The sequence below is a fragment of the Xiphophorus couchianus genome, chromosome 8, assembly GCF_001444195.1.
Source record: "Xiphophorus couchianus chromosome 8, X_couchianus-1.0, whole genome shotgun sequence".
NCBI classification, from domain to species: domain Eukaryota; kingdom Metazoa; phylum Chordata; class Actinopteri; order Cyprinodontiformes; family Poeciliidae; genus Xiphophorus; species Xiphophorus couchianus.
In genome coordinates, this window is record NC_040235.1 from 19,919,200 (window position 1) to 19,945,193 (window position 25,994).

Genomic DNA, 25,994 nt, shown 5'->3' on the forward strand with positions numbered 1-25,994 from the left:
CAACTTTGTGCCCCTTGAGTTGACCTTGTCTCATCAAATTCCAATAATGCAAATCGGGGTTGCAATATATGACTAGATAAAAATAAAGTCCTCTATAGATGCCTCTAAGTGCTTCATAAACATAAAGTTATCATTTTACACAACTTTCTATTATTAACAGTTTGTGTACACAGAGGGACATGTTTCCTGGAGCATGTGGAGGGGAGGGAGCAACTCTGATTTGGCGACAGGGCGAGGAGTAGGAGGAGAATTTAGAAGGGGCGGAGGAGGAGGAGTAAGAGGAACTTGTGAAGTTGCTCGTAGATTTCATTGAGAACTCGGAGTGCAGCCGGTTAACACCTATGATCTGAGCTGTGGTGAAGACTTTCACTCTACCTGTTGGGATTAACCTTTCCGTGTCAAACTAAGGATATTCATTTTGACGCAACATCTGGAGCCCCATACTGCGGATCTATGCGAACCCAACGCGGGACTCCTGCACGTTTGTGAAGCTGAAGAGGAGGAATGTATCGTTTCTTAGTGAAACTGACATTTCTAATTCCAGCAATCGTCTTCTCAGAAGGTAAGCTTTAAAAAATTAAAGTGGTATCACCTGTTTAGATTCAGCAGAGAGACTCTGAGAAAGTTACAAAATTATTAATAACTTGGACTTTGTTACAAGTTGCCAAATAAGGCTTTTCTGTTTATTATATTCAGGAAATGAGACTGTTAGATTATTGCATGTCGAATAATGAGAATTATTACCTTGCTATAATAATTTTATTAAGCGTGGGAAAAGATTCTGTGCAAGCTGCTGCAGACTGCGCTGTGGTCGCTGCTGACTTTCCCCGTCTTCTCCAATGAATCAGAGCAATTAAGTTTGTGTGCACCGGAAAGATTGGTGCCGAATTAGTTTTATGATGTTTAATTCAGCCTCATCATAACTTCTTAAAATATTTTAATTCGACTGTTCCAATAAAACTTAACACCTGTTTGATTAGGTCTGAGAGTTGGTTATAAACCACATGAGAGACGATAGAAGTTGGTGCGTGTGCTGGTGTTGGGGGAGAGGGGGCTGTGGTAGACGCTAAAGGAGCTACGAGGCTGATGGGGGCAGAAGGGGTGCACCTTTTGTCTGCAAGTGTGGGAGAGTGTTGTGAGTGCCGGGTGGTGGGGGTTGCTGGGGGGGGGGGGGGGGGGGGTCCACTGTTATCCCGTCTGCTGGTAAACAATGCCGGGGGAGAGTGTTTTATGGCTCGTGCTGGACTCTGATTTCTTTTGTTGCGCATCTGAGCCCCGCAGCTGCCGCGCGCTCTTCCTCCTCCTCCCGCAAAAAAAAAGCGTGCCCCCCCATATACTGCCCCCCCCAATCCTCCACCTCGGCCCCCCCCAAAAGCCACGCACCACTCACCACGCGCTCCTCTGGCCTCACCGGTGTCCCCGGCAGGCTCCCTCAAAGCATCCCCCAAGGACACTCTCGTGATAAATCAATTAATATATAAGGGAACGCAAGTGTAATTTGAGATTTTAAGCAAAAATGTGACTTTAGATGTTTATAAAGTTTAATTTTTATGGATTTTGTGCATTTGGAATTTACTTTAAGCCTCAGATTTCATTTTTTTATGCACTTTACAGGTTTAAAATGCTCCTTGCCTACTGAGACGTGCCTAAATGGAGGAAGATGTGAAGCCACCTCAAATGGAAATGGAGAGTGCAAGTAAGTGATGGGAAAACTCCTAGAGAGAGAGAAAAAAGTGATGTTCCAGATGTTACACTCCAAAAGATACCTACACGCAGCTATTATTGTTGTGTATGTATTTCTTTAAATTTGTGTGGTCTTTGAAAGGGCATTTTAGTTGGAAAGAAAAGGGGCCGCAGGTTCCCCCCTTTCCATTCCAGCCTTTGAATGGGTGCTGTGCCCAGCAACCGTAGAGGCCCTTCTCAGAAGTTTTGCTCTATTCCTGTATTCCTCATCCAGTTCTTTTTTTTTTGCATTGCCCCTTACACACACTCATTCTCTCAAAAAATGAGAAAAACCTTGGAAAAGTGAAGAAATCAAAAGAGCGTAGACCCACAATGCTTAGAATGAGAAGGACAAAAGCAGTCCACCACTCTCCTCCCCCCTCCACAGCAGCCCATTAATGAATGCAAGACCCCCACAGCAGCAGAGTGAGAGGACGCGTCCAGCCCTAAATCTTGTTGTTCTGCTCTTTCACGGGCGACAGCTGGGGCTCGCCCGCCGCCCGTCACTCCATTGTCCCCGCAGTCAGAATAATGCTGTGTGACTAATCTGAGTGGGGCTTCCCATCATGCCACAGCCACCCCAGACACCTCAACACACACCAAACTCCTGCTGCCCACTCCCCCAACCTTCCCCAAAAAAGGCTTGTCTCCATCATTTTGAATCGAAAGCCCCCCCTCACCCCCAGCTCAGTGCTTGTGATCTCCATTTGAAAGCCAGATGGCTGTGAAATGTAATTGGATTGGATGTCAAGAGAGTGAGATTAATTGGAATAAAGTGCAGAAATTTAAGGGCAAACAAGTGGGAAGAGGAGCATAGTGGCAGATTGGGATCTGTTTGTTTACTGTGGACTGATGTTGTTAGTTTGCTGATGTGACACCTAACATGACTACATACTCCTTCTGCAGTCACTGAATCAGTCAAAGCTCAAAGTTTGGATCCTGGAGATTTTATGTGACAAACAAGCAAAGAGGGATGTTAGTTTGCAGTTTTTGTAGCCAGAACAGGTGCATTTAAAAAAAAAAAGAATTATTTCCATTGTGATTCCCAGCAATGGCATAGTTTGAAAAAATGCTCAGAGGTGGCCCGATTTGCCCTCTGGGCATGTGGTTACGGCGGCCACTTTTCTGCTCTGTGGGGACAACAGGGAGCTATTGAAGAGCCTGCACTGCTAGCCTGGGGCCACCAATTCACAACATCTAATCTGCACGCTCCACACACACACACATAGACCTCCGCACGTGTGCACTCCCTGGCACACCGACACTCTCCCTCTACCCCTACAAAGCTCCTATTGTGGCCACCATCTCTGCTCGGTCTAATTAAAAACAGGCAGGATGAGGGCATCACTTCACCAACCAGCACTCTCTCTTTCCTGGCTGCTTTCAGTAATCATCCATCCCCAGGCAAAGCCAAGCAGCAACCAGTCCTGGGATGCACTTAAAGAATCATAGGTGAGAGCGTGGCATCGACGGACCAAAAGGGTTTCCAGTTATCATTGTTTTCAAGTCACACTCGCAAACGCTGGTGCCTCATCAGCGATGGCAGATTCACCCAGATACTGTGTGGAAGGCCTGGTTGGAAAGTCCACATGTGGTTAGTGAAACTGAGATGTGTCCACACATTGAAATCAAACATTACAGACAAAAGGGGTTAAATGGAAGAAAAAAGTTTAAGAATGACTTCATACCTCATGCCACCTATTCCACCAACGCACACACACGTAAGACACCCATTGCATTTTGTGGTTTTTGCTGCTCCGTGTGACACAGATTTGAGTGCTGAGATAGATCTAAATCCTCCTCCAGCACAATTCCCACGGTTGAAAGATTTGTAGTGGATAGTAGAATGGAAATGGTCAGATATAATGTTTTGAAAATTGTTGAGCTAAATCTTTTTTTAATCTTTCTCACATAATATCCACAAACCTCTTTGTATTTATATTCACTGAGGTTTTAAGTGATAGTCCAACAAAGATTATTTTATTTGACCTTTAGTCTTACAGGTGTCCAATAGTAAAGGAGAAAGAAAAGAACACAAGGTTTCCAAACATATAGTGTGCATTTAAATTTAGTCAGCCTAACTTAAACTCCAGGTTGACTTAATTCTGTTACCCCTAAATAAAATCTAGAGTAATTCATTTCCTTCAGAAGTTTTCTAACTCATAAATGGAGTGCCGCTGTGTGTTATTAGATCTAAATATAGCTGTTCTGTGAATACCTCTGAAAGCCACAAAAAAAGGATGTTTTCCTCACATCCAAGTTTTAAAAATAGCATCTCTCTCTTTTTGTGGACATGCGTCATTCCTTAAACCAAACTGGGCTTAGTGCTTAGTTGTATATTTATGTGTCTGATTCAGATCATGTTCAGCTTTTGTTTGATAGTACTCTTGTTTTCTGCCTCTGTGCGACAAAGATGCTGACGATTTCTAGGCATTTGGCAATGCCATAGTCACAAATGGAAACCATAACACTCTTTTGGCATGGCTGGGTCATATGATGCAAATAAACATGTGACTCAACCACAACAAATCATGAATTCCACCACTGTCAGACTCTACACTTTCTGACTGGTTAGTTCCTCTTTTTTTTTGCAGAAATTATGATTGTTGCTAGACAAACAAGTTTCTTGGGTTTTTAACTAAACAAAAACAAAATGTTCAGCTTTTGGTTAAAACCTAACAATGGTTCTCTATGTAGCACAAAAACAAACAGCTTGGTGTGACTTAACTGTGTTGAAACAGCTATAACATACGCCTGTGAGGGGAAACACAAGGTTGTGACTCTGAGATTCAAGAGGTTATTGGAAGGCCTGGGGCTTCCTGTTTCTCATGGTGGTTGGTAGTTGACTGCCTCTGTAGGTTGTGTGAAAGCACAAGATGAAGGGCACAGCGTTCTGTGACTCAAATTTAGTTTCCATTGGTGGGACAGTAACAGGGGCATGGAGAGGCTGAAAGGGTTATGACCCCAAAACTCACCCTTGTGTAACTTACGCTGCTTAGGAGGACGAGACTGTTTTGGTGCTTTAAACACATTTGAAAGCAGGAAATGACATCCAGACTGTGTGGGGTTAGTGTGATGAACTTAGGCAACTTTGGCTGGTGCTGTATATCAACGATAGCACATCTCACTTAAGAACACCTTGAATGAGTCCCTCACCGCTCAAGAAATGATATGCCCTTCCACCAGGAATGCTGCTCTTCATTTGTCCTCCTATAGGATTACCAAGCAGGTCTCTGTGAAGGCTCAGCTTTGGAGCATGGGAGTGCATGACGGGGTTAAATGTGGTGACTGATGTTGGGCTTTTATTGGGTTTAAGGCTTCAAGCCTGCCACTCCCTCGGTCAGATCCATTCCCAGGATGCCAGGAACCTCTCGAATCCAGACGAAATGAAGGGTTTGGGGTACCCTGTGGAGAAAGAATCAGTCTCTCTTACGCTGAAATATTTAACACAAAAAATTTTTCCCATATTTATTGTTGGTGTGGCTTTTAAGTGGACTGCTCTGGATTTCCTCAGAGCAGGGCAATCAAAGCGGTGCTGTCAGAAGACATAGATAAGAAGCTATTTCATTCAAGTGGGCTCTGAAAGCTCACATTCGCCAGCTGAGGCTGTCAGAAGTAGAAATGACACCTCCAAAATACACTCAACCTTGAGCAAGTCCTTGGTCACTCCTTTATTTTCTTTAAGTTTTGCTTCAATTGGGTCAGAGAATGTTTTACTTATTAATCAGTAGTTCTCTGTGTTTACTGGAAGATCTTTTAAAGATTTACTTTGAGTTGTTAATGACCATTTTGAGATTAATATGTATTTGTATAGCATTAATAGAAGTGTGCTTTCTTTAATTTAAGCTTATAAAGACTACTCACAAGTTGAAGCAGAGTTAAGTCAGCTTAGCGAAGAGACATTTGTAACAAGCTTTAAATTGCATGTTGTCTACTGATTCTAGACATCCCACATCTATTGTAAAAGGAGAACTGCTACGTAGATTGAGCAAGAGTGAATTTCTTTGTTCCCCTTACATCAGAGCTGGGAAAATCTTATATGTAATTTGATTGGGTCAGGGGCCACCTTGAGTTAAACTCATTACCCAACACTACAGAATGAACAACTTTATTTTTAAATGATCCCTGCTTGATCACCTGCTCATTGTGCATTTAAATGTTATTATGTGCATCCACAGCTTATTTGTCAGCTGATATGCTATGCCTTACTCACTGACTTTGGTCATTAAGTAAGGGTTTTACTAAAGCAGTCATTTTTAAGTAACCCCATTTGAAATATGCTAATGAAATGTAGAATTTAATTTAAATGATCCAATGTTCAACCTGGACAAAAAAGATTTTTTAAACTTGTTTTCAAGTACTCTAGGGGGCCCTCTGGTGGCCCGGTGGTCCTAAGCTGCAGCTTATTTTGTTTATGGCTGGGTCTGACTGTGCTGTACATCACTCAGATATTTGATATTTTAACTAAAAGACGCAAAGTGACTATAAAGACATGTTGAAACGGTTCTGCGCTGAGGATGTGGAGCTGACCTGTAATATACCTGCCTGATTGATCTTAATCAGAACAATGCTGTGTAGGTTAAAAGTCATCTGATAATAGTCAGGTGTTTTAACTGATTTCACTGCGAGATCAGAGGTTGGTGAAAGGGTACAGCCAAGTCAATAATGTGCTGTCAGAAAAACAAGGTTCACTGAACTTACACAACATTAGCTAAGCGACTAAATTGTGTAAGTATGTTTTTTTTATTTGCAGCGAAGATATGTAGAATTTGTTTGCCTATTACATATAAGGTATCACTTCTCTAAATTAGTTATTTAAAAAAAAGGTAACTAAATAAAACAAGAAAATCGCTGTTGAAAGAAAGCCATTAAAAAGTACCATTTGTAGTTTGCTGTTATTCCTGTAGCGGCTCTAAAACCAAGCAGATAGCGTAGGGACACTCACTTTCTCAGCTCCTCTCACTGTCACATGCAAGGCGCTTTAGTCTGTAATTTTGCAGTTGAAGCCCCTTGCTAAGTTGCAGTATGTCTCTACACTCTCGACCACAGCTGGGTAGAATGATATGAGCTGGCTATTTGAGGTTTTATGATGTCATTTTTGTCATATCTCTAATCTTAATGATGCAGCTTCCCATCCTTTGGTTTTAATATTTTGCAATAAATATTCCAGTTAAAAGTATTCAAAGCTTTCCATAATCAGTTAATTTCTACGTTTCTATAGCCAAAGCATGTTATTAATTTCTTGGTCTTACACAAATGTGCACCCCCGGGGTCAGATCTTGGCTAATGATTAGTTACATTAAAAAAAATTAAAAAAAAACATCAGGGCCCCTTCAATGCTAGAGAGAGGATTGAAGATATATTTTATAAGCAGCAGGAGAAAAAGTACAGGAAGTTCACACGTGCACGTTTACTGTATGTTGCCCTCGACCTCCTCGTGCATTTTTTCCACAGCAGTGGCATTTTCCACTGCACAGTTGGACTGGTTTTGTGTTGTATGATAAAGTCACCCCCAGAAGTGACAGATGGCAGATCAGGCCCAGTGGGACAAGAGCAGAGAGGGGAGAGAAGTCAAAGAGGCCGTCCCACACTCACAAAAGTGCTTAGGGTCAGAGGTCGGGGAAGCATCTGCTCCGGCCTGAGGGAACATTGCATCGCCGGGAGAGACCTGTTGCCGTGGTGTGCTGCTAGTCTGTTCAGCTTGTGGGTGGATCTTTATCTCTGAATGGGGAGACTTCACGACAAAGAGGATCTGTTACAGCTATTTGGTGTGTGCTGATGCAAAAACCGGAGTGCAAACATTCTGCTTTAAAGGAGGTCTGCTGCATTCTGCTGAGTGAGAATTCTTACACCAAAACAGTCAACTTCTCTCCTGAGTATCCAGGATGTTTTGATAGTGAAACACAAAAAAAGAAGCAGGAAACCTCAAAGCAGCCTCAAATACCTTTACAGTGGTCTGACAATTGCAACTGTCTGGACTCTCTGTTTGTGCACGAAGGACTGTTAAACCCCCTCGACTGGTCTCACCTCACTAAGTCAACAATCAGAGTTTTAGCAGTCTTGTGTGACATAAGGAAAGGGTTGTAAAAGCAAACTGCTGTGATCTATAAATGAATCCCTGCAGGAAAGAAGTCAAGATGCAAGTTGATGCTGAGGTAGTAACCAAACTAGAGGGAAAGAGGATGTTGGGTAAAATGAAAGGAGAACAGGTAGGCAAGAGAGGAATTAGGACTGGATTGCGTGGTTTAAGGGAGTTGGAGCGACAGAAGTTGCAACAGCTGACTTCACATGGGTTCTTTATGTCCCTGGAGGCAAGGTTGGCTTTTCAGTCCCCCCATCTGAGAAGAGGACAGGAGGAGGGGGGCATTGAGGGGGATAAGGGGACAGGAGGACGAGGAGGAGGAGAAAGGAAAATGGGAGGAGGAGGAACCCTGTCCAACAGCTGCCTTCATTAACATGCGCACCTGCTCCCTGTGGAGATACTCGGAGGCCAACAGATGCCCTTTCTTACACATAAACACTCACGCTCGTGTGCACAACTGAACACTGTCGCACAAGCTCCAATTCAAACATAAACATGTTTTTTTTCCCACTGATTTAAAATTTTCCTTCACGTGACAGATGGGACCTTACGTCTACATAAGCAGCATGTAAAACGTAAGGATTTTGTAAGTGTGAAATCAAAGTTAATAAATTGTTTGATGCCTTTTCATTTGTGGAATCTGTCTCTAGCAATCTGCTGAGAGGTGTGAATATTTTTCATTACTGCTGAGACCTCTGTGTCTTTATTTCAATGATCTTTTAGAGAGGCCCATGAGACTGATGGAATAATTGTTCGTGACTAGATTGGATGGAAATATTAGAGAGCTTAGGGCCTGAATGCAGCGCTGCATGGGGGACATGCATAGGCGGCACAGTCGCCTTGATCTCTACAGTCATTCGAGATGAATTTGGACAGCGTGGGGGTAAAAGGTAGATGGGACCAAGCAGTTATGGCTAGACTATTTAGCAGTGTCTGTTGTACCAGTAGAATGTGTTTTCAAGGTTCTGAGAGGGCCTAATCCGGAGAGACACACTAGAACAACATGTCGTCCATGTTCAGTCTAGGTTGGGGAGAAACAACTTTTATCTCCCCCCACTTCCGCCCTTCTGAAAATCTCCTTTTGTTTGTTCTCCTGGATGTTTGTTCCTATTATTTTGTCAGAAAAAGATCCCAGTTTTATAATCTTCACCACCTCCTCCCTGTCTTTTCACAGGTGTTCCAGTGACTACGTAGGGGATCGGTGCCAGTACCCAAGCCCCTGCAGCCCGTCCCCCTGCCGCAACGGCGGCGAATGCCGTGCTGTCTCCCATGGCAACACATTTGATTTCCACTGCGTATGCCGCCTGGGTTTCACCGATAGACTGTGTCTAACTCCCAGGAACCATGCTTGCATGAGCTCCCCCTGTCGCAATGGAGGAACGTGTGACCTTATCAGCCTCAGCAGCTTCCGCTGCCGCTGCCCACCAGGATGGTCAGGTATGTGGCTAACATCAGTTTCTATCCTATTTCACTTTAAACTCTCATGATTTACTCACCTCTTTTGTTTGTTTGCCCAGGTAAAACCTGCCAGACTCCAAACCCGTGTGCTTCCAATCCATGTGCAAATGGCGGCCAGTGCTCTGCTTTAGATTCCAACTTCAAGTGCACCTGCCCTGCCAACTTCCAAGGTCAAACCTGCAAGCAGGACATTAACGAATGTGCCATCAACCCATCTCCATGTCTCAATGGCGGCTTCTGTGTCAATGAAGTTGGCTCTTACCACTGCCGCTGTCCTCAGGAGTTTACTGGTCAACACTGTGAGACCCTTTACTCCCCTTGCAGCCCCTCACCATGCCAGAATGGAGGCACGTGTGTCCAGAAGGGAGAAACCACCTATGACTGTAGCTGTCTCCTAGGTAGGTGTACTGAGGTCTCACAACATTAAAATGCCACATGTTTTTGTCAAAGTGAAGGTTGTCTCATGAGTCATTATCCAGTTATTGCATGGATATAATTTCACTCTCAGTAAGTTAAATCTACTCTTATGAGGAAGTAAGGAAGGAAATATTTCTTGGGTTAACTAATGATTGTGCTAACCAACATCTCTGTCAGAAAATCCATTAATGAAGCCCCTATCACCTTTAAATCATGCAGCGGTTTGGATATAAAAAATTGCTACTAGATGTAGATACACTGTGAAAATACCATGGCTAATCATTGTTGATAAAGAAAGAAGTGTCTCAGAATCTGTAGTTCTTAGACTCTGCTAGTCTCAGGCCATTTCTGATTCAAACAATTTTTGCTTTTATGTCCCAACCCTAAACCTAATTGTAATTCTGACACCCAGCCTTACACACAAACTACTTAGTTGTTATATTATGTATATCGTAATATTCCATGTGTCGGTGGACAAGTTTAACCAACCAATGACAGTGCACTATCCAGAGATTCCCTAAAATTGGAGAATTATAAAGTATTTCTTTCTATTTGCAAAAACCATGAAATAAAATAACATTTCAATGTTTTTTTGACAGTAGCACCACCTTTGAATGGAATTGGGCAAACTTAAAAACAAATGTACTAGTTCAATTTTCACTTAAATATTCTGCAGTGATAATGGCTACTTTAAAATAAAGCTTAAGGTTCATGAAATTATTTCTCTGTTTGTGAAAACAAGCAAATTCTGTTTAAATGTGATCTTATGGATGGCTTTTTTTCATCCATTGTTCCACCATTAGCAGACGTGTGTTTACAAGTCAGTCTATGTGTTCTGTTAGAACTAATTGGGTTTGCATTTTAGTTTGAATGTTTGTTTTTCCTTTAAAAAAATATTTGACCTGAAAAGCAATGTGTTGTGATAAGATCTATTGGGAGGGGTGTGTAATCTTTGGGTTACCACACTTTCTGCCAACCTCCACTGGCAGGATATAGTCATGCAGACGTTTCCTTCTGATAATGAGCAATGAGCCCACAATGCAGTACATCATACTACCTGTAGATATACACACCCCATTGATTAGGTCACATACGGAAAAAAATACCTTGTTTTTCACCCCATTCAAACCAATCTGTCTGCCATCTTTATTGTTTGGGTGCTCAAAGGTGTTACAACATTGTGGTTAGTGTTGTTACAGTTAGGTTAGCTCGGTCCCACGACCCACATTGAAATGTTCTCCTTCTGCATTTACTTGATTTGTGCATTCCTCGAAACATTCAGCTTTTTTAAATCTTCTTGTCTTCTAGTGATCAGCACAGGACACGTTATTTAGATAAGCAGATGAATGAGGGATATTGAGGGGTTGTTGTGTGTTAAAGTTTAATCCGTGCTGTGTGTGTCCCGTTGGGGGGCCTGCGCTAGAATGCGTTTAGATTGCGAAGCTGCAAGAGCACCTGCAGAGCTGTGGGTTGATTGTTAATCAGACTGTAAAACACTCACTCGAGGCTTTGATGTTTGAGGAGGACACAGGCTGTACTGTCAACTCGAAGGCTTTAAAACAGTGTGCCACGAGGATATGGAGAGCTTATCGTTTTATGTTTGCTGTGATAAGGACAGGAAGGAAATGTGATTATTAACCACATCTAAATGGTCAAGTCCGTCTTCACCATACTCCACTTTGTTTAAGAGCTTTTGGTCGTGTCTACCTTTTCAGGCTTTACAGGCCAGCACTGTGAGCATAACATCGATGACTGCCCGGAACACAGCTGTCAGAATGGTGGTGTGTGTGTGGATGGAGTCAACACCTACAACTGCCAGTGCCCACCTCATTACACAGGTTATCTCACTCTTTATATTATTTTTGAATGCCCACCTTTGTAGTTGTAATAGAATTCGCTACTGTAATATACGAAGTTCTTATGCTCTGCTTTAATAACCTGATCAGGTCAGTATTGTACTGAAAACGTGGATGAGTGCGAACTGATGCCCAATGCATGCCAAAATGGAGGAACATGCCACGACACGCACGGCAGCTACCACTGTGTGTGCGTCAACGGCTGGACGGGCGACGACTGCAGCGAGAACATTGATGACTGTGCCAGCGCAGCCTGCTACAACGGCGCCACCTGCCACGACCGTGTGGCCTCCTTCTTCTGCGAGTGTCCACATGGGCGCACAGGTAGGACTACCGCCAGTCCTGCTTTCAGTACTCACTCTGAAAACTAGCCTTAATAAAAAGAGATTAAATGAGGTGCTTTTGGTCATACAGGTTTGCTGTGCCACCTTGATGATGCCTGCATCAGCAATCCTTGTCAAAAGGGCTCTAATTGTGACACCAATCCGGTAAATGGCAAGGCAATATGCACCTGTCCCCCAGGTTACTCAGGATCAGCCTGCAACCAGGACATAGATGAATGCTCCCTCGGTAAGTTATAAAGCTAGTTTCACAAATGTAAATTTCTCTCTGTTGTTGCATGGGGGTAGCACAGGGTAAATGAATTCTTGTATGTTGCATGTTGTAGGTGCCAACCCTTGTGAGCATGGTGGTCGCTGCCTCAACACGTTAGGCTCTTTCCAATGCAAGTGTCTTCAAGGATATGAGGGACCTCGATGTGAGATGGATATTAACGAGTGCATATCTAATCCCTGCCAAAATGATGCCACCTGTCTAGACCAGATTGGAGGTTTCCACTGCATCTGTATGCCAGGTGAGACAACATTTAGTCTGTTTCTTCTTCTTGTGTTGATCATTAAAATTGTTGAAAAAGGGGACATAATTAAAATCGAGAAACAGAACTCGACATACAAATGAAGCGGTTCAATAAGCGTCTAGAAAGTAACACTTTCTGTTGTGGTCTGTTTACTATAATATAAATGTTAAATCCAGTTTTATACTAGAAAGCGAAATTACATATCCAAACTATATAATTGTCCTTTGCATATTTTTAGACATTGTCAAAGAATTAATACTTAATAATAAGGAAGTTTGACTGCTTATTTTATGATTTCAGGATATGAGGGTGTGTTTTGCCACATTAACACGGATGAATGTGCCAGCCAGCCTTGTCTTAACAATGGAAAATGCATAGACAAGATCAACTCATTCCACTGCGAGTGTCCCAAAGGTGAGATGACAGAAGAGAATCTGTAAAACATTGTCCAAAAAGGCTTTTAGAACTCTTGTGAAATTAAACTGAACTGATTTAAACCCTTTAGAGAGAAAAATGAGTAATAAAAGAGGGTATCATTAACCAATCTGTCAATGAGTACAGCACATATTGCTATACTGACTGAATGTTAATGATTTACTTCTTCTAATGGTGCTTCTGAATACTTTGTGGGGAGACTGGACAATGTGGACCAAGCTGCATGAACATTAGCATATTTGGCGGGCAATGCTTAGCGCCAAAATTGGGGGGCAGGGATTGGTTTAGAGCCGGTGAGTCGGGGGCCATTGTGCTGTGACTTAAACTAAAGATTTCCCTGCACAGTAAAAGCTGGGAAGAGGAGGGGGCAGAGTGGAGTTAGCATTGTGGACTGGTTTGTAAAGACTTTCAGCCTCCTGCAGACCCACTTCAAATGCAAATTAACTTGTCTGTGAAACGTTTTTATTTTACATTTATGCATATTTTATTGTTAGCTGAAAATATTGCAAAATATGTTTATCTTGATTTCACATACCTGTACTGAGTTTTGAAACCAAACACTGAATATTCTGTCTTTTTAAATACAATTACAGGATTTTCAGGAAATCTGTGTCAGGTGGATATTGACGAGTGTGCCAGCACACCCTGCAAGAATGGAGCCAAATGTACTGATGGACCCAATAAGTACACATGTGATTGTGCCGAAGGTACTTTCTTCAAAACGCAAAATAGCATTTTGTGTCCTGTTGTGATAAATGCAATACTTAATAACTACTTGGAAAATTAATACAATAACATCGATACATGATGTTTGAAGTAAAAAATAATCCAATAAATAAATATTTCTACAATATATTATTCCATATTTTTGTGTTCTGTTGAAATAAATCAAGCACTTAAAATACTTCCTAAATTCTTATAATAGTCTGTACTTAAACTTGAGATAAATAAATAAATATGGTAAGCACTTGTTAAATAGTTTTTGTTATATTTTATAATTAAAATATTATGAAATATAATCTAAATTAATTAGATATAAGGCAAATTAAAATAAGTTGAAATTGTAATGTAATAAAAAACAGACATAGACTATGACATTGTTTAGCAATTTTCTTTTAAAGTTAATTCAGCATAAGTTTAATTATGTGTTAAATTTTTATAGTACATCATTTAGCATAATGTCTGTGCAATTTGTAGTATAGTATTTCATATGTTTTGTTGATAAATACATTTGTGTTCTTCAGAGGCAGCACTTGTTAAATAATTAAGTTCTTCTTTTAGCATATTATTAAAAATATTGAATATAAAGTAAAAATACAAAAAACATTTATTTATAGAAATAAAAATAAACAAAATATTTTTCAATTATTATTTATAGCTTTTTTTTAAAAAAATTTGGTTAAATAATTTACTTTTCTCTTTCAGGTTACACAGGGCAGCACTGTGAGATTGACATCAACGAGTGCTACTCTGATCCTTGCCACTATGGCACATGTGAAGATGGCCTGGCCTCCTTCACCTGCTATTGCCGCCCCGGCTACACTGGCCGGCTGTGCGAAACCAACATCAACGAGTGTCTCAGCCAGCCGTGTCAGAATGGAGGCACTTGCCAGGACAGGGAAAACTCGTACTTCTGTTCCTGCCCCAAAGGCACTGCTGGTGAGAAAACCAGATTAATTTTCTGATATTATTTCAGAGAAAATGTCTTTAAGTTTTTTATATCTTTTCCAACTTGTTTCGTCACACACCAGGGTCCAACTGCGAGGTGAACCTGGACGACTGCAAGAGTCAGCCCTGCGACTATGGGAGGTGCATTGACAAGATCAATGGCTATGAGTGTGCGTGTGAGCCGGGTTATACAGGTGAGTAGCTGGATGGAGTGTACAGGTGCAGGGGGCAGGGTCCCCTGAGCTTTGGGAGGGGCAGGTACGACAGGTGGCTGCCGGGTCTGCTGCTGTGGAACAATGGTGTCAGGTTGCTTGTGTGGGACAGACAGCCGGAGAGAAAGGGAAGACTACCCCCCCCGAACCTGATCCATACACACACAAAGCTCTAACTTTGTTTGCCCTCTGAAAAGACTGTGATGTTAAGCATGGAAACAGTCTGTAAAGTGATCCTACAAAAACAAAAGAGACTGGCTTTTAATCACATATCAGATGCTTGTTAATGTAAAAGTGCATTTCTAGTCATTTATCCATAAGGTTTTACCAAAGCAAGTAGGCGACTTGTCTTCATTCCTTTTGCTGCTCACCAGAGCTGGTTCTGGCTGGTAGCTGCTTTGTGATTATTTCACAAAAGAAGCAACAAGGAGGTAACAAGTGGGCGTGTGTGTGTGTGTGTAGGCTGCTGTGCATGCCTCCTCCCAATCCTCTCCACCATCTTTTTGTACTCATGGGGTGAGTGTGGAGGGAACAGCAGGACTGAGACACAGAGGGACAGAGGTCTATTGTGACCAAATATCAGGCAGTTGGGCCCTTCCCTCCTGATTGATGAAGAGCAAAAGAGGAGGGGTGTGTAGGCCAGGAGTGGGAGATCAGAGGTGGTGGTGGGGAAGGAGGGTGGTTAATTGTTACTTGGCCATGTTTTAAATGGGTCCGGCCTTCTGTCCTCGTAAACAACCTGGTTGAGGTTATTTCTTCATGAAAAGAGGGTTCGGGGATTTGGCGTGAGTGAGAATAGGGAGAGTGGCCTTGCCACATACACACACATGCATACTCCCACTCTCTTGGCAGCACCTCCCTCTTTCAGATCCAGCTTCTTCCTATTCAGCATGTCCCCATTTAATCAATGGGTAGAAGTAAAAAGGCCACGAGGTTGGGTACACACTGGAACTGCTGTTGCTTCTGCTTACTGAATGCCAAAAAGGAGACTTTATTTCGCTGTCGTTCAAAAGCTGTACTGACCACAGAGTATCATGGAGAGCATATTATGTAAAATTTAAAGGGTACCACACCAGACAGCACCTGCTTGCCTTCTTTAATGATCCTTGAGAGTGCTTTGCTTGGGGATTTAGATATTTTGTCAAATTACAACCAAAAATATTTAACCTATTTGAGTTGGATTTTTGAGATGGATCCATACAAATTAGTGTATAAATAAAGGTTTTTTTTGAAAGAAAGAAAAAGGAAACATGTTAAACCTCACAAAAGCCAAACTTGTCATGTTATCCTCAAATCCTGCTGTATTGTTTTTCAGGCACAATGTGCAACATCAACATAGACGACTGTGTCATCAACCCCTGCCACAATGGTGGCACGTGCATCGATGGCGTCAACAGCTTCACATGCATCTGCCCTGAAGGCTACCATGATGTTACCTGTTTGTCAGAGGTGAATGAGTGCGCCAGTAACCCTTGCATCCACGGCCGATGTCAGGATCTCATTAATGGGTGAGTGGATGAGAAGTTTTAAGAGAATAAAAATCAATAACACCAAAGAGAAAGCAACAAATCCTTACTTTTCATTTAACGTCTTGTGAAGCTATAAATGTACCTGCGACTCGGGCTGGAGTGGCCACAACTGCAATATTAATAACAACGAGTGCGAGTCCAACCCCTGCATGAATGGAGGAATATGCAAGGACATGACCAGCGGGTACCACTGCACATGCAGAGTTGGCTTCACCGGTCAGTTTTAACCTTTCTTTCCACTTGCTTTTCACTGGTGACAAGGGGTTGCTAATCTGGTGAAAATCTAACCCAAATGTCTTCTTTATAATCCTGCCACCGTAGGACCTAACTGCCAAACTAACATCAATGAGTGTGCTTCCAATCCCTGCCTCAACCAGGGAACCTGCATTGATGATGTGGCTGGATACAAGTGCAACTGTTTACTGCCTTATACTGGTATGGCATAGAGGGGCTTATCTTTCACTCTGGGGTCAGACTACTTCCTGGATTCTTAACATGAATTGCTGTCTCAGCTTTGCATGCAGGTCTGAAAGCATAAAGATAGTCTTTCAGCTTCCTCACAGAGGTTTTGTCCTATCGTATCCTGTGTTGTCTAAGAAAACACCAGCTAAAAACAGGGATGCCTGTTTTTGGCGTCTGTGCATGGAAAGATCAGCTTGTCTGTTTGGCAGGGATAACACAGGGAATGTGTTTTGGAATAACAAAGCAGCTAGTTTCAGCAGCAGACGTGCACTTCAAGCTTTGGTCTCTCTTCTGCCACGTCCTGTTTCCTGTCTAAGATCAAACAATAGCAGGAAACAGGAAGGCCCTTCCTGTTTGGCTAAGTTGTCATGGAAATGGATAAGGAAGTGGAATGGAAAAGGGAACTTAGAAACTAATGTTTTTACTCTACAGATCATGGAAGATATGTAGAAAACATGGTATTTTTTACTATTTGGAGTTAGACATTGATGTATGGTTGAAGTAATTGCTGCTTATTGTTAACTATTGCTAATGGTGATGTTTGTTTTGTCTCCAGGTGAAAACTGTGAGACTCTGCAGGCCCCTTGCAGCCCCAGGCCATGTAAAAACGGAGGAATATGTAAGGAGGCTGAAGACTATCAGAGCTTTTCTTGCATCTGCCCTGAAGGATGGCAAGGTTTGCGTCTAATAACATTTGTGTGTATAGTATGTGGCTGTTAGTTTATCTCTCAGTTCATTGTTTTACTTATGCATATCCCATTGATGTGTCTTTTAACAAAAGGTCAGACTTGTGAAATTGACATCAATGAATGCGTGAAGAGCCCTTGCCGCAACGGTGCTGTGTGTCTCAACACCATGGGTGGCTTTCAGTGCAAGTGCCAGCCGGGTTACACCGGTCAATGGTGTGAGACGGATATTGACGACTGCAAACCAAGTAAGCTACTGATCTGAAGCATAACAGGTTAACTTCTATGACTTAAAAGTAAAAACTTTGCCTAACATTCACTTTGCTGCGTTTCAGATCCATGCAGTAATGGGGGGCTTTGCCGCGATAGCGTCAACAGGTTTACTTGTACCTGCCTGCCCGGGTTTCGTGGCAGCCGGTGTGAGCATGACATAAACGAGTGTGAGAGCAACCCTTGTAAAAACGGGGCTAATTGCACTGACTGTGTTAACAGCTACACCTGCACCTGCCCACTGGGCTTCAGTGGCATCAATTGTGAGATCAACACCAATGACTGCACCGACAGGTAGTGTGCCTAATTTAGTAATTCTATCTAACTTAATCTACTGAAATGCAGTTTTACTAATAATCTGATTGGGTTTTCCTGACTTATTGTACAGCTCTTGCTTCAATGGTGGAACTTGTGTGGATGGGATTAACACCTTCACCTGTCTGTGTCTAACTGGATTCACTGGAAGCTACTGCCAATACGACATCAATGAGTGTGACTCTAAACCATGCCTCAATGGAGGCACCTGTCTTGATGGTTATGGGACTTACAAGTGCACCTGTCCTCATGGCTACACAGGAGTCAACTGTCAGGTAGGCTAAAATTGCACAAAGATGGTGTGATGCTTACTTGAAATGGCAAGTTGAGTCCTAGATCTGGACTCAAATTGCAAGTTAACACAATGAACATTAGCTCATAAGTTCTTTGCAAATTGAAGTAAATCAATTTGCAAAGAACTTGCAGATTGATAATTACAACTATTACATATTCAGGCATTAAATTAGGCTTAAGTATAAAACAATACGCAATTGAAAAACTGAAGCAATTCAGTGTTATAGAAATTAACTTCTGAATATTTCTGGTACTTGCAGTCTATATTTAAATAGTTTCTAAAATGCATTCTAAAAACATTTCATTTTTCAGAGTCTTGTGCGCTGGTGCGACTCCTCCCCTTGTAAAAATGGAGGTTCTTGCTGGCAGCAGGGCGCCTCGTATACCTGCCAGTGTCAGACTGAATTTACTGGCCTCTACTGTGATATCCCAAGTGTGTCATGTGAAGTCGCTGCCAAACGACAAGGTATGATAATTCATATCATGTGCCATTGCTTTAATCCTCTACTTGATTAAATCTAAAGCCAGGAATAATTGACAAGTTCCTCAAGTCATTTCTACTTTTCTTGGTTCCAGGTGTGGAGGTGTCTCAACTGTGTAGGAACTCGGGCCAGTGTCTGGATGCTGGAAACACACATTACTGCCGCTGCCAGGCTGGCTACACTGGGAGTTACTGCCAGGAACAGGTGGACGAATGTTCACCTAACCCTTGCCAGAATGGAGCAACCTGCAATGATTATCTTGGAGGTTACAGTTGTGAGGTAAAGGAAATACCTTTAAAGAATACAACAGTATAAACTGTTGGCAAACTTACAAGGGTTCATTGCGCTGTACTTGATGATTTAAATAACCAAATGTACTTCTGTTTTTTTATCAGTGTGTCCCTGGTTACCATGGTGTGAACTGTTCAAAAGAAATCAATGAATGTCAGTCTCAACCCTGCCAGAATGGAGGGACCTGCATCGATCTCATTAACACCTACAAATGCTCCTGTCCTAGAGGGACACAAGGTACACATCTGCAAATTAAAATCAAATACCGTTCAGATATGCAAGGGCTTAACAGGTGTAATAGATATATTTTCTAAAACAATGCATCTGTCTGCAGGTGTCCACTGTGAGATTAATTTGGATGACTGCAACCCTCCCAGCGACCCACTGACGAATGAGCCCAAATGCTTCAACAACGGAAAGTGTGTAGATCGCGTTGGAGGCTACCAGTGCTTGTGTCCGCCAGGTTACGTAGGGGAACGCTGTGAGGGGGACGTCAATGAATGCCTGTCTAACCCTTGTGACCCCCGAGGGTCGTACAACTGCATCCAGCTTCCCAACAGCTACCGCTGTGAATGTAGAACCGGATATACAGGTACGGATGAGGATCGATTTTTGTGTCCTTGGAAACTGATTGTGTAGATGTCCAAAAGAACAGCTGACAAACTTCTAATGTTTCTGATTTACAGGACAACGTTGTGACAAGGTGTTTGATGGCTGCAAGGGAAGACCCTGCAGGAATGGAGGAACATGTGCTGTTGCCAGCAACACACCTCATGGATTTATCTGTAAATGTCCACCTGTAAGTGCTGCTAGAAGTCCTAGTTACAGTTGCTTCTCATACAAATCCTAACCAGTGATAATGGTACAAATGATAAACTCTTAATATTATAATATTTTTCTTATAGGGCTTCACTGGGTCTTCTTGCGAGTATGATTCTCGCTCCTGTGGCAGTCTGAGTTGCAGGAATGGTGGTACATGTGTGTCTGGCCACCTGGGTCCACGTTGCTTGTGTCCCTCAACCTTCACCGGGCCTGAGTGTCTGACTCCCACTGACAGCCTCTGCATCTCAAATCCCTGCTACAATGGAGGCACCTGCCAGATCACCCCTGATGCTCCCTTTTTCCAGTGCAGTTGTCCCAGTAACTTTAATGGCTTACTTTGCCACATATTGGACTACTCCTTCGTCGGAGGGTTTGGCCGGGACATCACACCGCCTCCAGAAGTGGAGGTGAGCTGTGAGATTCCTCAGTGTGATGAGTGGGCTGGTAACCATATCTGCGACTCGCTGTGTAACAACCATGCCTGTGGCTGGGACGGAGGTGACTGCTCACTCAACTTTGATGATCCCTGGCAAAACTGCTCGGCTGCTCTGCAGTGTTGGCGATACTTCAACAATGGCAAGTGTGATGGCCAATGTAACAGCTCAGGGTGTCTCTATGATGGCTTTGATTGTCAAGGACAGGAAGGGCAGTGCAAGTAAGTCTGAAAATAAAAACTGTTTTTGAGAATGAGTCATAAAAAATGGCTGTGAAAAATCTAAAACTTTTCTCTGTGTTTTTCAGCCCTCTTTATGATCAGTATTGTAAGGATCACTATGCTGATGGTCATTGCGACCAAGGCTGCAACAATGCAGAATGCGAGTGGGATGGTCTGGACTGTGCTAACAACTTGCCAGAGAAGCTAGCAGATGGACATTTGGTTCTGGTCGTCCAAATTCCCCCAGAGCTGCTTAAGAACCGTTCTTCTTCCTTCCTCAGAGAGCTGAGCAACGTTCTCCACACTAATGTAGTGTTCCGCCGTGATGCAAAAGGAGAACCAATGGTCTTTCCTTACTATGGCAATGAACAAGACCTGGTGAAACACAATGTGCTAAAACGCTCTGCAGAAGGCTGGCCTGAGTGGACTTCAGTGCCATCCAATGTTTTGGGTGAGGTGAAGGAAAGTGTGTCCTCCATGGTCAATCAGCGGAAACGGAGAGAGTTGGATCCAGTGCAAGTCAAAGGGTAGGAAGACAACAGTTTTAACAAAAACTAGAATGAGTTAGGATTTTGAAAAGTAGTCAGTGCTAATTTTTCAACCCACTTCTGCTCACAGATCGATTGTATATCTGGAGATAGACAATCGGCAGTGCTACCAGCAGTCTACTGAATGCTTCCAGAGCGCAACAGATGTGGCTGCCTTTCTCGGAGCACTGGCCACCAGTGGGAACCTCAATGTTCCCTATATTGAAGCTGTAACAAGTATGTCTTAATATTTACAGATTAAAATGTTTTCTGTAATAACATATGTAATTATATACAAAATGACTACTAAATCGAAGTTCAACATGTTGAATTATTTCTATCTCTCTAGGTGTGAAACCTACTCCTAGCTCTACAGAGTTGTTCCCCATGCATTTGGTATTCCTGGTGTTGGCTATTTTGGGTTTCATATGCCTTGGTGTGATAATGGTTCAGAAGCGGCGTCGAGAGCATGGCCAGCTCTGGATGCCGGAGGGATTTAAAGTATCGGAGCCCAGCAAAAAGAAACGCAGGGAACCATTGGGAGAGGATTCTGTTGGACTGAAGTAAGTGGATTTCATATTTTGCTGCATCTCAACACAATATTGATTTACAGGTGATCTAATCTCTTTTTTTCATTTTTGAAGACCTATGAAGAATTCAGACAGCAACCTTATAGATGACAATCAAACTGAATGGGGAGATGATGATCCAGACTGCAGGCACTTCAGGGTAAGATGGACAGTTAGTTTATGTTTGCAGTTTTATATTTATTTAACAAACTTTCTTTATTTAATCACTTGCGGTAGTGATATTAATACTACGATGATCTTTACATTCCTCAGTATGAGGAGCAGGCAATGTTGGATTTAAGTGATCATACAGACCAGAGGAAATGGACCCAGCAACACCTGGATGCAGCTGACCTCCGCATAACATCCATTGCACCCACACCTCCTCAGGGAGAAATTGAGAATGACTGCATGGATGTCAATGTTAGAGGGCCAGGTATGTTTGCAAAAGTGAAAATACATAGTATGGTCAACTTGAGTAAATATACTACAATTTCAGGGTATTGCATCGTTTTACTCAAATGTCGAATCCTACATTCATTTTCAGATGGTTTCACGCCTCTGATGATCGCCTCCTGCAGCGGTGGGGGACTGGACACCGGCAACAGTGAAGAGGAAGAGGATCCATCAGCCGAAATAATCACAGACTTCATTTACCATGGAGCCAACCTCCATAACCAGACTGATCGTACGGGTGAGACTGCCCTCCACCTGGCCGCCCGTTATGCCCGCTCAGATGCCGCCAAGCGCCTCCTGGAGTCCAGCGCAGACGCCAATGTACAAGACAACATGGGCCGCACCCCGCTGCACGCTGCAGTGGCAGCAGATGCGCAGGGAGTTTTTCAGGTAGCTTGCTCATTCTTCTATAGCCCCACATAACTTTGTGCTTTCACTTAATTGACAGCCTAGCAGCTGAAATTCCTTTACTAAAGATATTTGTCTCTGTGCAGATTTTAATCCGAAATCGAGCCACCGATCTTGATGCCCGCATGCATGACGGAACAACACCTCTGATTCTGGCCGCGCGATTGGCTGTTGAGGGCATGGTTGAAGAACTTATCAACTGTCATGCTGATGCTAACGCCACCGATGATTCTGGTAGCTAAAGTTTTATCATCTTGTAATCTGCACAAATCTTTATACATGCCCCTTTGTGCTTGGGAGATAAACTATTGTAATGTAAAATCGTTGCAGGAAAATCTGCTTTGCACTGGGCTGCCGCTGTAAACAACGTGGAGGCTGCTGTGGTGCTGCTGAAAAATGGGGCCAACAAAGACATGCAGGACAACAAAGTACGGGCAAACTAGGGAAACTATTTACACCCCTTTAACTTCAGTGCAAGTAGCACATTATAGTGAAGTGGAAGGAAATTTGTACATGGTCTTCAAATTTATTTCTCACAAATAAAAACCTGAAAAGGGTTACATTGGTTTGTATTCAGCTCCCTTTACTCTGATTGCCTTAAATAAAATTAATGGAACTAACTCCCTTTATGTAACCAGATTTCAGTTGTGCGCAAGAGTCTAAAAAAAGTGATTATTGAAAGAAGAGAAAAAAGGGAAAGTGTCTGGTTTGCAGGGGAAAAGCTGAGTAGCAGAAAACCTGTGCCACACAGCCTTTGCACACTAGTCCCTCGGTGTGAAATATAGTGGCTGGTTTGTTCATCAGAGAACGGAAAGGTCGTCATAGTTGATAGCAAGATGATTGAAACTAAATAGAGGGGCAATTAGGCACTACTTATCCATCCCCTCAATATTCCAATGAAATACAAATTATTTTATTCGTACAGTACAACAAAATGTAAAAAAAAAAAAAAATAGGGCTATGAACACTTGTGAGGCCCTTTACTATCTGTTTATATTATTAATTGCTTCTAACTGAAGTTTCTGGTGTTTTGGTTGTTTTTAGGAGGAGACACCGCTGTTTCTCGCAGCCCGTGAAGGCAGTTATGAGACAGCTAAAGTTCTTCTGGAGCACTTTGCCAACCGCGAAATCACTGACCATCTCGACCAACTGCCTCGAGATATCGCCCAAGAGCGCATGCATCACGACATAGTCCGCCTGCTAGATGAGTACAATGTGGTTCGGAGTCCTGGGCTGCACAGCGCCACCTTGAGCACCTCTACCCTCTCCCCTCCTCTCTGCTCCCCCAATGACTATCTCAGCAACCTCAAGCCAACCCCCTCTGGGAAAAAAGTTCGAAAGCCGAGCTCTGGTGGGAAAGGAGGGAAGGATGGAGGGAAGGATATAAGGCTGAAGAAAAAGAAGCCAATGGATGGGAAGAGTAACTTATTAGACACAACAGCTGTTCTGTCTCCTGTTGAGTCACTTGAGTCACCCCATGGGTACCTGTCCGATGTGGCCTCTCCTCCCATGCCATCACCTTTCCAGCAGTCGCCGCCTATGTCCTTAAATCACCTACAAGGCAACGGGGACTCCCACACAGGCCAGATTAGCATAGGTAAGGATATGAGTTGCATGTCATTTGATCCCCCCCGCCTCACCCACTTGCCTGTGTCCAGCCCCAGTAGCCAGGGCACAACATCTGTGGGTGGCAGCAGAGGAGGCCAGTGCGACTGGCTGACCAGGATGCACCCGGGTGTGAGCCAGCAGGGAAGCTTCACCCAGGGGCCGCCGATTACACACAACATGATGGGTGCCCTGCATGGCATCAGTACTGCCACTTTGTCCCAGATCATGGGTTACCAGAATTTGCCAACCAGCCACCTGGGCTCAGCCGTGCACATGATGCAGCAGCCTCGATCCAGGCAGCTGCAGCATCAGAGTTCCAACTCCACCACCGTCAATCAAAGCCTGAGCCAGAGCTTCCCGAACGTTGAGCTGAATGGTGCTGACATGCAGCCAAACGGTGGCTCGGGCCGCTCGGTTCCCATCCACACTGTGTTGCCACAGGAAACGCAGATGCTCGGCACCCAGTTTCCAACTCCTCCCTCCCAACATAGCTATACAGGACCTATGGACAACACACCTAACCACCAGCTACAGGTACCTGACCACCCATTTCTAACCCCTTCCCCTGGATCCCCTGACCAGTGGTCCAGCTCGTCCCCACATTCCAACTTGTCCGACTGGTCAGAGGGCATTTCTAGCCCGCCAACAAGTATTCACTCACAAATGAACCTAATTCCAGACCAATTTAAATAGACTTTCATGCACAGCAAATAGAAAAAGAAACACAGATTCTGCCAGAAAGATGAGAAACATTTCTCAAGACTGAAAACTCTTCTTTTCATCAGTTTTTGAACTAATAGGATAAGTTTTAGTTATTTTTGTATTTATTTATGTGCTTTTTGACCTAAAAGAAAAGATTTTATATTTATGCTTTTTTTTCTAAGTATGAGAACATTAAAAACGGTCAGAAAAGAGTGTATATCAGAGAGAAAGCCTCCTTGATATGTACACCGGTTATTTATTTGTTTTATGTAGATATATTCACTGGATTTATTTTTATGCCTTTCAACAGTTTTACACAAACAAATTTTATTTGTTGGTAACGGTATGTTGTATGTTTGTACAGGCCTTTCTCACCAATTTTTATAGAATTTTGTCAAATGTTCAGTGTTAATTATATATATTTTAACCTTCTTTTGCCTTTTTTGGGTTACTTGTTTTGCTACTGAACTACATTTTGATAAGTCTTATCACTGAGTCTGTGTTAGACATCAATTTAATATATTTATATAAAGTGGCACCTTCCCTTAAAAGCTTGTTACACTGTCTTATCTGAAGCGGAAATCGAGAGGCAGAATAATAGACCTAAGAGGATTTTGAGATTTCTTTGGACCTTTTTAAGCAAAAAAACTAATATTTCTTAGTGGTTGAAAGACTCTGAGCTTACTTTTTATTCAATATTGTTCTGGGCTGGTGCTGAGTTATTGATTTGTGATCATGTATGAAGCAAACATTGCCTCTTTGTCTCATATTGCTTTATGAATCATTGATTATGGTTACCGTGTTTAACCTGTCAAGTGTTAAAATTGCAGACCTAATGTAGAATGTAAAATGTTACATTTGCCACTATTTTAAAAAGTGCCAGTGTGATTTTTTTATTCGTTTTTCTTACGAAAAGCAAAGTACTTTTTGAGATTTCTTGTAAAATTGTCTTTAAGGAGGAAAAATTGTTTGTAAAAGTAAATGGGACCTTTGTGTGTTTAATGACATCACCTGCTCTTTAGTAAGGAGTGTGTTTTATGGTGTCTACATGTCATGTTTTATAAACTAATCCAGAGGTAAAGATGTTTTTAAGATGAATAAGTGTAACTGAATCTTCATGCACAGTTGTAGTTTGATAAGAAGAAATATTTCCAGATCAAAAATGTTGTAAATTTGTCACGATTGAATAAAAAGATATGATTAAAAATAAAA

The 25,994-nt window shown here is 42.6% G+C and overlaps 1 protein-coding gene across 2 annotated transcripts; it reads left to right on the plus strand.

Moving 5' to 3' along the window:
* Window positions 1-319: 319 nt before the first annotated feature.
* Window positions 320-25,994, plus strand: notch1a (notch receptor 1a). 2 transcript variants are annotated; one of them, XM_028025553.1, is made up of 34 exons: window positions 320-562; window positions 1,615-1,696; window positions 8,979-9,241; window positions 9,322-9,660; window positions 11,395-11,517; window positions 11,626-11,859; window positions 11,950-12,105; window positions 12,203-12,388; window positions 12,692-12,805; window positions 13,420-13,533; window positions 14,252-14,485; window positions 14,578-14,688; window positions 16,022-16,214; window positions 16,306-16,451; window positions 16,557-16,670; window positions 17,254-17,373; window positions 17,479-17,631; window positions 17,719-17,947; window positions 18,042-18,243; window positions 18,575-18,728; window positions 18,839-19,023; window positions 19,140-19,272; window positions 19,370-19,627; window positions 19,722-19,834; window positions 19,941-20,512; window positions 20,599-21,039; window positions 21,131-21,276; window positions 21,389-21,602; window positions 21,684-21,768; window positions 21,882-22,044; window positions 22,156-22,454; window positions 22,559-22,706; window positions 22,803-22,900; window positions 23,517-25,994. In XM_028025553.1, the coding sequence occupies exons 1-34, from the start codon at window positions 505-507 to the stop codon at window positions 24,771-24,773; spliced, it is 7,437 nt and encodes a 2,478-aa protein (XP_027881354.1). In that variant the 5' UTR covers window positions 320-504; the 3' UTR covers window positions 24,774-25,994. The 2 variants fall into 2 exon arrangements, with proteins under 2 accessions (XP_027881354.1, XP_027881355.1); XM_028025554.1 differs by lacking the exon at window positions 16,557-16,670.